The 13,745-nt window shown below is 31.7% G+C and overlaps 1 protein-coding gene across 2 annotated transcripts in view; it reads left to right on the plus strand.

The window, feature by feature from the left end:
* LOC143238407 (leucine-rich repeat and WD repeat-containing protein 1-like) overlaps positions 1-5,627 on the plus strand; it is a 41,977-nt gene extending 36,350 nt beyond the window's left edge. For both annotated transcript variants that reach the window (XM_076478578.1, XM_076478579.1), the window contains exons 13-14: positions 2,921-3,096; positions 5,260-5,627. In XM_076478578.1, coding sequence (XP_076334693.1) covers positions 2,921-3,096; positions 5,260-5,355 — 272 coding nt within the window. In that variant the 3' untranslated portion in view covers positions 5,356-5,627. The remainder of the gene's footprint in view (positions 1-2,920; positions 3,097-5,259) is intronic.
* Positions 5,628-13,745: the final 8,118 nt, after the last annotated feature.

Below are 13,745 nucleotides of genomic sequence, written 5' to 3' on the forward strand. Positions count from 1 at the left end.
TGGAGTGTTTCAGGGCCATGTTTTGAGTGTCAAACTTTTCATTATAAAGATTAGTGACATCAGTGGACACCTCACCCTACAGTTGCATATGGTTTCTGTGTCGATGAGTTCCACATCTCGTGTCATTTGTCAAGCATGACGTTTATTTAGAAGCAGGTTCAGACTGCCCTCAATCATTTACTGAAGTGTACCACAGCAGATGATTTTACTTTTTCTCACTCTAAAACCATTTGCATGTACGTGTGGTGCTAGTGGGGTATTCACCCTAATCTCGAGCTCTGTCTTGGAGAAGTTGTGCTTCCTGTGGTTTCCCGAGGCAAAGTTCATGGGGCTTATATTTGATCGTAAGCTGGCTTTCTTTCCAGACATCAAGCAGCTATATGTTAAGTATACAAGGGACGAGGGCACTAAACATCCTTTGTTTTCTCTCTTCCACCTCATGAGAAGAAGATCAAAGTTTTATCCTAAAGATTTATCATGACTTCATTCATTTGAAATGGGATTATAGGTCTCTGATCTATAGCTCTGCCAGGACCTCAGCCTTGAAGATGTTGGACCCTGTTTACCATCAGAGGCTTCAGCTCTGCACAGGGGCTTTCTGCACTTCTCCAGTCTAGAGTTTGTACACTGAGCCTTCTCTGCTCCTCTGCTGTTTGCAGCTGTCTTTACTGTTTAAAACTTTGGTCTTTACCACAGCATCCCACCTAAGATTGTGTTTTCTTTTTGCAGTGGGCCATGCTTTTACAGAATAGACAGTCTGCCATTGTTCCTTTTGGTCTTTGTATCAAGGCACATTTGAATGAATAGGCTTTGTTCGTGGATGAAATTGCTGTATCCACTGGTCAACCCATAGCACCATGTGATCTTTCTTTGAGTTATCTGAAGAAGGTGGATATTCCCAATTGTAAGTACTGTCTTCTATTTGCCAAACATCTTTTGAACCATCCTTCCATTTCCATTTATGTAGATGGTTCAAAATCAGGTCACTCTGTATGCTCTGCCATGGATTGGTGGTTGTGCACAGAATCCCCTCTACAGTTTCTGTGTTCACTGCCAAATTGTATGCTATTTCTCTTACCCTGTATCACATAAAAGCTAAGCAGTACTCATTGTAATATTTATATCAACTTGCTTAGCTCTCTACTGGTTCTGGAATTGCTTCACGTTATTTCTCACCCTGTTATCATCAATGTTCTAAAACAATTGGCCCATTTATCTTTATCATCTACTTCTGTCAGTTTTTCTGGATACCAAGCCACGTGGGTATTCATAGGAACAAGCTTGCTGACTCCACAGCTAACAAAGTCTGTCTGCTCTGGTGCTATCACTGCCATGCCTGTTCGTTATATGGACTACAATCCTGTACCAAGGCTTGGCCTGTTGGCAGTTGACTTGGAGTGAGTAATGTGATAACAAGCTTTTCCAGATCAAACCTGTTGCTTTATGACTGTCTTGCCTTCCATAAGGATGAGAAGGAATTTGTCCTGGCTAGGCTATGCATTTGTCACAGTTTTTAACTCATTGTTTTCTTTTATCTGGGACTGCTTTACCTATGTGTGGTCTATAACATTCAAGTCACAATAGCGCACATTTCACTATTGTTACAATTGTGAGTGATGGCAGTATTTTAGACATTTTTTAACATAGGTTCATCTCTGGTGTAGGACAATGTCATTCGTGATGGTGACAATGCCCACCTTACTAATGTTTTTAAATTTTTAAGGTCATTGGTCTTTTTAACTCTATTTAGTTTTACATTGATTAATTTTTACATTTTACAACGATTTTACTTTTATTTTAGGTTTTACTGGTTGTTTGGTGCAGATAGTTTAGTAGCTTTGTGCTAATAAATGCCAACTGACCAACTAAATTTCTCAGCTCTTCTAATTGTACAAGCAATAAATTAACACCTAATAAAAAATCACAATGAAATTTGTATTACCATACTATCTTTCATCAAACATTTAACATTTTAGCTTTGTTAAATGTTGCTGTTAATAGTTCTTTGTTTTTTTATATTTTTATAAGGTGTTTGTTGATTAGGAGCTAGGGTTAAAATACTTGAATATATTTATCAACTAGTGGCAGCTCAACATGAAAGAGATCAACCTAGAAACCCCTCAGCAGCACAGTGGTATGTCTGAGACTTATACTGCTACAAATTGGGTTTTGATATCCATGGTTGGCAGAGCATAGATAGCCATTTGTGTAGCTTTGTGCTTGATAACAAACAACAACATGAACTTTGAAGTTTTATATTAGTTTTTCTTTTAATTAATCAAAAATATATTTATGATATCAGTATTGCTATAATGTTAAATTTATTTTCCCCTTACAAAATTCATTTTGCAGAATATTATTAGTTTTAAATGATAGATTTTGGCATGCTTTTCAAATAAGGAATGCTTGAGCTGGAAATTAGGAGACAAACTTATTTGTTTACCTATGTATAATACAAAGCAACTTTTTTCTTTGGACAGTTTGTGCAATTAAGCCATTACTATATTTAATTAAATTTGCCATTAAACTTATGCTATATGAAATGGAATCTATAATTTTTAAACACAATAAATTTTAATATTCTTCTGTTTTTTTTTTTTTTTTGGACATCTGCCTGTTGTGTTTATTTTTGCTTATGCCATTTTAAGAAGAGATAATTTACTGTTTTGGGGCATGTAGGAAATTAAAACATATTCACTGAAACATTCATTCTAATAACCATGAGACCAACAAAATTTGAAGAGAAAAACAACACACTACACTTCTTTATAATAGTCTCTAAACTATGTTATATTTGCAGTGACATTTCATTTAATTGAAAGTTTTTGTTCTGTTGTTTACCAAGAATTTGTATGGAAAATTGTATGTACAGTGTTTGATTTTTCTTTCCAGAATATTAAGATATTTTAATAAATTTCAGATGGCTTATTTATGGCCTGTGGAGATGACACAGGACAAATATGGGTGTACAAAACAAACCAATATAAAAATCTATCTAAAAGTGGCATATTACAGACTCCAGCTTATATTCTTTCTTGGCCTGATCTTACTTTTGACAGCTCAGATCAACATCAGTTTTCACTACAACTGGATGAGGTAGCTATCTAGTTTTGTTACATGAAATGTATATACATTTTCTTTGTTAAAATTGTAAACAGTTTTTTTACCCCACTCCAGTAAATTCAGCAATTTTAAATTTCAGTTCCTTGCAAAAATATTCACTCCCCTGTAGAGTTTCCAAATTTTGTTGCATTCTGAGCTTGCACTCATGAAACTTTCAAAAATAACTATGTAATTAGAGCCAGAGCCATACTGGCATGGTCTCAAAAGAAAGTGAATGTCTTTGAATGGCCCAGTGAAATTACTGTTTTGAATCCACTAGAAAATTTATGGTGAGTTGTGAGGATTTCAATCCGTTGACAATCCCCAATGAATTTGTCAGATTTAAAACAATTTTGCCAGTAAATGGGCAAAAATTATACTATCTCATTGTGTAAATCTGGTACAGAGCTATTCAAAAAGATTTATGTCAATAACTGTTGCCAAAGGTGCTTCCACAAAGTACTGATGTAGTTGGCTGAATACTATGCAATCAGCAAATTTCAATTTGTATATATTTTTTTTGCTGGTTTTTCTGACATTCATCCTCCCTCATATATAACAGCGTTAAGAGTGATCATTAAGGTTTTGAATAAAAACAAGTTCATTAAAAAGCATTATTTACATTATTTATATTTCATAAGAATGTGAAGTTATTGGTGGGAGATAAATACTTTTGCAAGGCAGTGAAGTTTGACAAAATAACTGATGTTTCCAGTAGAGTAGCTTAATTCCACTTACATAATAGTGCTTCTCAACAACTACTGCCCTCTGTATGCACAAATCTTCATTTGCAACTAGTCTTGTGCTTTCACTCACATTGATGTGTTTGCATGTGTTACATCTACATAGTTGGATGCAAAAGAGCATGCAACAATCCTCCTGGCACGGCTGACTCTTTAAACTCTAGAAACCAGTCTTCACTTCTGATTCCTGGATTTGAAGTGACGAATGTAGGGACCCTCCTCCCACTGTCGTGTAGATCAAGATGATTCATTTCAAGTACCACCTGGTTTTGGGCTGTAGTTGACCCACTACTCATAGTGTGCCATGCCCTAATCACTCTACACCATCAGCATGTGCAAGGTTTTTTGGATGTCCATGGACTCTTTTTGAATGGTCCATGGTGGGATTGTGGTTTCAGAATTATAATGCTGAAATCAAAGGTTCAATTCCCCCTCGGTAGACACAGCAAATAGCCCAAAGTGGCTTTACTATAACAAAATATACATAACATCTTTGAAGGGTATTGATCTAGGTAACTTTCCACCAGTACCTCCACCATTTCAATATAAGATTCTAGCTATTATGTAGACAGAGGTAAGCTATCATATTGAAAATTAACACTCTTCTTGCACTGAAAATGTATTTTCTGTAGATGCCTCTAATCACACTTCCCACATGTCCTTCCCACTTTCGGTGTTTCCTTTAGGCCTAGTTTCTAAGTTAAAATTAGGGTTCACAGTATAAAGGATGTCAGCTGCACTAGAACGGTGTGTTTCATGCTCAGTTGCATGCTACAATACAGCTTCAATGTATAAACACATGGATGTAGGTGGGGGCACAAGTCTATTGGTGAGCAAAACTTTGTGCATGCAGAGAGATTTGCTGTTGAATAAACCTGTATGTAAGACGATGTAAGTTATCTGTTGCAAATATATTTTCAGTGTAGGAAAATGTTAACTTTAATCTTTATATCAGTGAGAAAAAATTATGTCTAATTGATAGAATATTAAAAATGTGGTTTGGTATAGTGTACATATAAAGTAGAAAATATAAAATGTGAAAATCTGTTACATAAAATTAAATATTTGTTACACATAAATAAATAAATTTAAGTGTTACAGTTATGAAACTGGTAGTTATTTGTTTTGTTTGAAAATAAAATAATGTATTTATTAACACATTGGCTCCTACATGCCTCACTGGCAAGTCATGTTCTGTTTTCTTTTTAAAAAGCCATTTATTGGCTGGGACACAGTGGCTACATATACACTCTTCCTAAAAAAAAAGTAATTGTAAAATGACCAGTGGAACCCTAGAAAATATTGGCAAAGTAGGCTTAGGAGTCAACGTGTTAAATTCTGCTGAATAATGTTTAAGTGTTTCTTGATTTCATGTTTAATGTTAATTGTTTTAACTGTTCTTTTTATTTCTCAGGTGTTAGTTAATTCTGTGACAGTAAGTGAAGATGGACAATTTTTGATTGCATGTACCAGCAAGAATTTAGTTTGTTTATGGAAGGCTGTGAAATAATACTCATTCACACTAGTTTATCAATAAACTGATATTATAGAAGATACATTGTGACAGTTTGTTTTTTAATGATTTTAAGATAATTTTTTATGTTCAGAACATAACTTTCAATATTGTTATGTAAATATATTTCTATATATAAATATATATATAAAACGAGTAATAATTTTACTTATTGAAGTTTTTTACATATAAAGATATTTGTTGAAATAGACTTAATATTACAAGATTTTGTAACTATTGCATAAAATAAATTCATTTACAGAAGGTTATTATTTCTGTGGGTTATTTTTTTTGTCCAAATATAGTTAATTTTGGTTTGTAAATCAAACTCTAGAAGCTGTGACATATAAATGATAAGCACATACTTAGATTGAAAGCACAAAAAAATTAAATGGTGGTTGCTTTATTTCTATAAGTCACTACCTTAAGGTATTTCATGGATGCATTGTTTCCGAGTACATTTTTGAGAAGAAAAATTCAATAACTATGAGATCAAATTAACTTGTTATGTGATAATTACAAGTATGTATTAAAGTTTAAGGTAGAAAAATAGCACGATAGGAGGAAGGGGGAATCAAATTTTCATTTGTTGTGTTTGTACTGTGGAAAGGCAACGCATCAAGTGAAAAAGAAAATCTAGCTGGTAAGAAGAACATGACTTCTCTGTATGAGAAAAAAAAATGTGTATAATTTGAAAAGGAGGCTCATTTGTATATGTAAATACTATAGAAGTATAAAATAAAATAAATCTGGCAGGGGGAAAAGGGAAGAGTGAAAGAAAATAAATCTAGAAGGGAAAAAGAGGATCAAATGTTCTTTGTGTGTGATGGGTGTATTGTGGGAAGGGTAGTAAACACAATAAGGGGGGGCATAAGTTTAGAAGGATAGATTATCAGGTATTTATTGTGGGAAGGTAAAATAGAACTAATAAGCATGGATGGGTGGATCATTTTCTCATGTACTGTAGGAGGTTAGAGCAAAAGAGGATAAAATCTGTATTGGAAAGAGAGGATCAAACCACTGTTTGTCACATGTCATGACAACTAGAGTGAATAGGATAAATATAACAAGGGAAGGGGTAGTCAAACCTTTCTTTCTTAAGATTCTTCTGCAATAGAAAGATTAAAGTGGAAAGCTTCAATAGATATGTAGTGATTAAACCAGTGTCATAAATTCTGCAGGCAATTAATGTTAAAGAAAACATTTGTTAACCCTATTAGGACCACAAATTACATTTTAAGTGTTGAGTACATATCAAATTTCCAAATGTGAATAGAAATAATAAGTTAACTATTTTTAATTCAAAAATATTTTATAATTGTTATTTCATCATTTTGTAATATTTATTTAGTCTAATTCACAAAAATTGAAAAAGAATGTTCAAAATTTAATTTCTATGTGGCTTGAAGGAGTCTTTCCCACAAACTACATACCTTATATTCATTTTTTGTATTTGCTTTCCTAAGGCAAATGTTTATATTTGCTAAAACTAACTTTTCTTCAGGTTATCTATCTTGTTTTTTAAGGCATGATTCATCATTTCTTTTTGAGTTTTTATTATCATATACTTCCATTCCAATTTTTTTATGGTGTCATAACATGTAGTTTTAACACTTGCTAATAAAGTACAACTCTGAAATTAGTTACAGGCAGAGTTTAAGTACCAATGGATAGTGTTTATGTTGAAGTAGAGTGAATAAAGTGTTATGAACAAATATTTATGATTTTATAAACAGTAAGTAGATAGAGCTTTTACAGAGTCGGGAAAAAAAGGAATATAATGGGAAGTTAACTTACAAACAAGACATATAGCTGTGATTTTTGGTTTTAGTTTCTTTAGATGTTAGTTTCATTTGTGAAAAATATTTCATGTTAAAGTTGTATCTGTTTGAAAGGTACAAAAATAATCTTTAATGAAAAGACAGTTTATATTTAGGTAGGTTTTGTGAGTACAATGGGTTTGAATTCTTATTTACTGAATATTATTGTTAATCTTATCATATTTAAACAACATAGTCAAGAAAATAACTTACCTAGATTTATTAGACAAATTTATTTCAACCAAGAATATTGTTAGCAAAATATATTGTTACTTAGACTGATAAAGATAATTATCTGGGTCAGTGATAAGTGTTTGTCAGTTTTGCTTCTGCTTTTTACATTTTATAACTGGAAGTGGTGACTACTACAATTGGCAATATAATGTATCAAAAGAAATATCTTAAATATCAATCAATCTGAAACTGACTGGATATATATGAAATAGAACTTTGTAATCAACAATTAAAAAAAAATTTGAATTCTGAGGTGAAAGGATTTTTATAAAATCGTATCTGACAAAAGTTTTGAAATTTCACCATGTAAAAAGATAGGAGAATAATTAAATCAAATAAAATTAATTTTTAAGTAAAAAGAGTTGTTTTTTAAGTTCATACTATTTCACTCGAAGTATTTTACTGTAAGAAAACAAAATAGAAATATCTGGGGCCTTGATATGGTCTGGTGGTTAGGATGCTCATTTCACAATCTGCAGGCCACGTATTCAAATCCCTATCACGAAATATCCTTGCCCTTTCAGACATGGGAGGCATTATAATATGCTACTGAATACCATTATTCATTAGTGAAAGAACAGACCATGCATTGGCAGTGGATGGTATTGACTAGCTTGCTTCCATCTAATGAGTCTAATCTATTGTTGCTAAATTTAGAACACCTAGTACAAATTCCAACTGATTATAACCACTGCAGTATGGAAGGAGTTAAGGGAGAATAAATTATTGCTTGTTCATATTTTAGAAAATAAATACTTTATTGAGTTATTTTACATTATTTATATGAAAATGAAATTAATTATAAATTACCTTCCACTTTAGGGTTTAGTTTCCTTTGCTATGGGGGGGGGTCTCAGTATAATTACATACAAATGTAGGTATTTCATACATTACAAAACAAAAACAAAATGATAAACTTAACATAGTTAGGCTAGCATATTAAATAAATACTTAAAAACAAATACTGTTTAAATTCAGTTGGTAATTATATAATTATTTATAAAAAATATTGTGATAAGATAGTGTAAAATAGGAAAAACATGTAATGGATCAAAACAAATTAAGGAAGGTATGTTGTGTGTTGATGAAAAAAGAAATCTGGAGAAATAAAAGTTTTAACTACTTTTTTCAATGTAGGTAGTTATAAAGCATGGAAACATATCTGTAGGGATGATTAACCAACATTTATAGACATTTTTTTACAAGTCCAAGATAAGTGGCTGGTTGTACATTTACACCCTACAAATACTTTGTAGTTTTATGATAACCAATTCAGTAGTCAGCTTAAGTTCAGGTTAACTAAATTGAAGAATTCTTGGTTGAGAAACTTGAAGTAGAAGGGGTAAGATGGGGGAGTGGGAGGTGTATGGAAGAATAGGTGAAGCAGAAGGAGACTATGGTTTTGTTAAAAGAGCAACTACTTTTTAAAATTTGTTTAAGATTAATTGAAGTATATCACTGGTACTAAAGTGCTGCAGTTTTGCACAAGACAACTAGGGTGTGCAGATACAGTAAAGAGTATATTCAGTGATAAAATGACAAGTGGTATATAGTCCAAGATGGTGGCCTTTGGTATTCCCAACTGAGATGAACACTCTCTGGAAAACCAAATATGTCATTAATTCATGCCTTGATTAGTTTGTCTTCCATGTCAAAGTAAACAGGATGTCAAGGAAGGACTTGCTTAAATCTGTATTTAGTTGCTTTTACTTAGGCATATGACCCACTATTATATTACCAACTGTGCTGATAAAAATACTAATCTGTAAAGTAAATGAATTTTAGTATAAGCACTTATATATATTGATTTATACCACCTAAATTAAGTATTGCTTAAAACTGTTTTTTGCCACAAGTTACTCATATTTGTAAAGGTCTCCTATGTACACAAATGAATTTGTAAGTTGAAACTAGATTTCACATACAATTTTTTCATTCAAAGCTTTTGACTCCTTCATAAATAAGGTTTTTAGCTCATCACAAGTGAAAAATATTACTGGAAAACTTAAAACATTTTTTACATGTCCAGGATAAGGGGCTGGCTGATCATTTACACTCTACAAATACTTTGTAGTATTATGATCTATTCTGTAGGTTTACTAAACTATGGTTGAAGGATTCTTGGTTTAAAAAGTTGAAGTAGAAGGGGTAAGATGAGTGATGGGAAGTGGATGTAAGAACAGGTGAAGCAGAAGAAACTATGGTTTTGTGAAAAAAAGCAACTGCTTTTTTTAAATTTGTTTAAGATTGATTAATGTATCACTGATGCTAAAGTGCTGCAGTTTTGCACAAAACAACTTGGAAGTACAGATACAGTGAAGAGTATCTTTAGTGATAAAGGTAACAAGTGATCTATAGCCTCTGATATTTTCAACACAGATGAACACCCTCTGAAGAACCAAATTTGTGTATATACAAATAAGTTTGAGAACATTCATACATAAGAATCGTAATTTAATTAATTAGTTAATATGTTTCATCCAGATGACTGCATATCAGGGTTAATTTGAGAAATTCCAATATGGTAAAATGTGTCTGACAAGACACAATCCTGACCGGTCAAAACTGGGTTTCGAGTAGCTCCAGCCAGCTGTTCAGTGGTCTCAGAAATGTCCTCTCTGACTCTCTCAGTACAAGTACATAGTAGGTTTCCAGTTTCTGAGGCTTCAATTTGCATTCATTTTGAAATCTATGTTTAGTTAGTTATAAAGCATGGAAACATATCTGTAGGGATGATTAACCAACATTTATAGACATTTTTTTTACAAGTCCAAGATAAGTGGCCGGTTGTACATTTACACCCTACAAATACTTTGTAGTTTTATGATGACCAATTCAGTAGTCAGCTTGAGTTCAGGTTAACTAAATTGAAGAATTCTTGGTTGAGAAACTTGAAGTAGAAGGGGTAAGATGGGGGAGTGGGAAGTGTATGGAAGAATAGGTGAAGCAGAAGGAGACTATATGAGTATTTGAATTAAACTCAAGAATTCCTAACACTTTTATCCCCATGAAAATCTTTAGTGCCAAGTATGCTAAAAAAGATGAATTATTGGGCTTTAAAATATTTGATATGTTTTTTGTGGAATTAACTCATAACTTTCAATAAACAAATTGTTATCAGTGGATAAGTGTCATATCAGATGTCTCTAATTAGGCTATAGATGGGTGATATACATTTGGAAGTAGAAGTAAACAAACTTCCACTTAAATAATTTAGAAACAGTACACACACTTCAGCAATATGATAACGTTTGAACTTTAGGACTTCCAAAAACGGAATGGAGAGAAAAAAATGTGGAGGATATAACATTGCATGACCAATCAGAAAATTAAAAATGTGATAATGTTATACAATGAAATGCATCTCTTATATTTATTGTTATTAATTTATTGGTTCTTTACACTATGGCAGCATTCTCATCTGGTGCTGCAAGAGTTTAGCATGTTTAGGCTCAATCAAGTCATTCTACATAAATTCTGCATTTCTAGCAGTATAATCTTTTCTGGAGTGGTGTTTCTGCTGCCTTTTAATAAAACTGTACAAGTCATGCTGCATTAAAATAGCATGGTAGGTAATGCATGCACAGAATTTCAATGTCAACAAGGTAAAGTTAGAAGCTTTGCTTGTTTTGTTACTTTACAAGCTAAGAAGTCGAAAAGTTTTTATGATGCTGTTATAGAAGAATTAGTAAAGAATGATCATCAGATGGAGTTCATCTACAAATAGGATGAGGAAATCTGTTCTTTATATATTTTTTTTTTATTTTAATGTTTAGAATATATTCTTTTCTTTGTATTATGCATTAGGAGTTTAAACATTACTCCTTGTGTCTTACTTTTTTATAAGTTACATATGAAACATAATCCTGCATTTTCATCATTTTATGAAAATCATAATTTTAGAATCCTATTCATTAAAACTAATAGTCTGTAACTAATACCAACTAATGACCGAAGTCTTGCCATGGTTCACTGAAACCTTCCCATCACTATGTGGCATTTCTTTAATTGCCATGTATTCTTAAAATATTTCCTTTGTTGCATTCAACATAATTCTACATTACATAATTTATGTATTAATATATTGAGATAGAGAATTAATCATTGCAACTTGTGCATTAAAACAGTAATCCACATTTCCTCTTACACCTTTGAATCCATATTACAGTAAAAAATATTCACACAGTAAATAATTAGATATTTTGGAAAAGCTGCAGAAATCACAGCATATTTTTATTATGCAATATTACCGAAAATTCATTTAGTAAAATCCAATCTAAAGCTATGTAGTGTATTATTTTATTTTGTATCAGAAGGACATCCACAAATACCTTAAATATACATAAACCTGATTAAGCCTTGTAATTATGTGTATGTATATAGTTGAACAATTATTACAAAAAGTGGACTACTAGTTAACAAAAGCAAACATGCTACATGTAAACTAGAACAAAATCCTTCAACCAAGGATTAATACTTTATTTCTACATAAAATACAGGAAAAGTAAGTTTTGTCTTATTTACTATAATAAAAATAAGAATGCACTCATTTATAAAGTATACTAAATATTTGGTTGTAAGCTTGGCATAATACATGTAGTTAAACTAGTCTGTATATATTAAGTTGACATGAAATGTTCTAACACGTGAAAAATGTTGTTAGTAATGTATTTTTTCTTGCAGCCTTTTGTACTTGCATGTTTCCAGCTATGTTGTCTCTAGTTCAACAACTTTTAGCCATGATTATACACAGTTCATGTTACAGTATAAAAAATATGATAGTTATTGATCATAAGATGGTTTTACTTTAAAGCTAATGTCAGCATTTAGCTTGAGTGCATAATAAGAGAAAGTCTCAGTGTCACAGTACTGCTCAGGTTAATCCAAAGATTTTGTTTACAGTCAACTATGGTATATTAGGTAGTTGGGGATCTTGGTTACTTTGCCTTCCATGTCAAAGTAAACAGGATGTCAAGAAAGGACTTGCTTAAATCTGTATTTGGTTGCTTTTACTTAGCAGATATGACCCACTATTATATTACTGACTGTGCTTATAAAAATAATAATCTGTAAAATAAAGGAATTTCAGTATAAGTACTTGGAAATATATATTGATTTCTACTACAAAAGTTAGTTAAGTATAGCTTAAAACTGTTCTTTGCCATAAGTTGCTCATATTTAGAGAGGTCTTTATGTACACAAATTAATTTGTAAGTTGAAACTAGATTTTGCATACAATATTTTCATTCAAAGCTTCTGACTCCTTCATAAATAAGGTTTTTAGCTTGTCACAAGTGAAAAATATCACTGGAGAACTTAGTGGTGAAAATTTTGAAATCTATAACATTTAATTGTTCTTTTACAGTTAATAGAAAATTGTATGTTAGTTTTGATTTCACATTAACACATCTTATCTGAGAGTGTGTGGTATACCCTGAAACAATGTGCCACACAAAAACAACTAATGCCATATTTTGACTTTACAACTCATGTTCAGGAAGGTTTATTTTTTCTTTCAGAAAACCAAGTCAGACATTTTTCTAAGACGGTGCTGAATGAATCATGAAAGATGGGTTTTTAAAGAATCTCCTGCTACACTAAATAAGATATTTAAAATTATATTGCACTTTAAGTTTAAAGAACAAATATTTAAATATCTGCATAAGCATTTTTAATGTACATTTTAACTTTTGCAATACTTGCAAATATTATAAAAAGAAAAACTCAGCTTATTTCAACATACATGTTAAAACATTTGAAAAATTCTGTTACTTCCAGATGTAAATTAATGTATTTAAGTTCGTCTCAAACACTTGGTTGTTTTCATACATTTGTCAGGTCAAGCAGACCTCTACAGATATTACAAATGACAAAATACATAATCATCCATTTTAAATTTACTTGGCATAGTATTATAAATACAGTTAGGCCTTCCTTTTGAAATCTGACCAATAAACTATCATATTTTAGGATGTGAATAGGCACACCAATAATCCTTTAATCAAAGTCCCATGCTGACACAGTGGTAAGTTTATGAATTTACAATGCTAAAATTGGAGGTTTGTTCCCCTCAGTGGACTCAGAAGATAGCCCGATGTGGCTTTGCTATAAGAAAACAACCAAACAATCCTTTAATCAAGAAGTCAGGTTTGTTTGGTTTCTCTTCAGAGTGGTTCTGTAATATTCAAATTTTTATATTCTTCAGCTTTCTGGGATTGTTGCAATAATTTTTCTGTATTGAAATGCGTTTTTTATATTTATTACGAATAGAATAAACTGTTAAGTTTTGATACTTGTAGAAGATCCATGGTTTGTTGGTCATTTGTTGCAGTA

The sequence above is a fragment of the Tachypleus tridentatus genome, chromosome 13 (genome assembly GCF_004210375.1).
Source record: "Tachypleus tridentatus isolate NWPU-2018 chromosome 13, ASM421037v1, whole genome shotgun sequence".
NCBI lineage: Eukaryota > Metazoa > Arthropoda > Merostomata > Xiphosura > Limulidae > Tachypleus > Tachypleus tridentatus.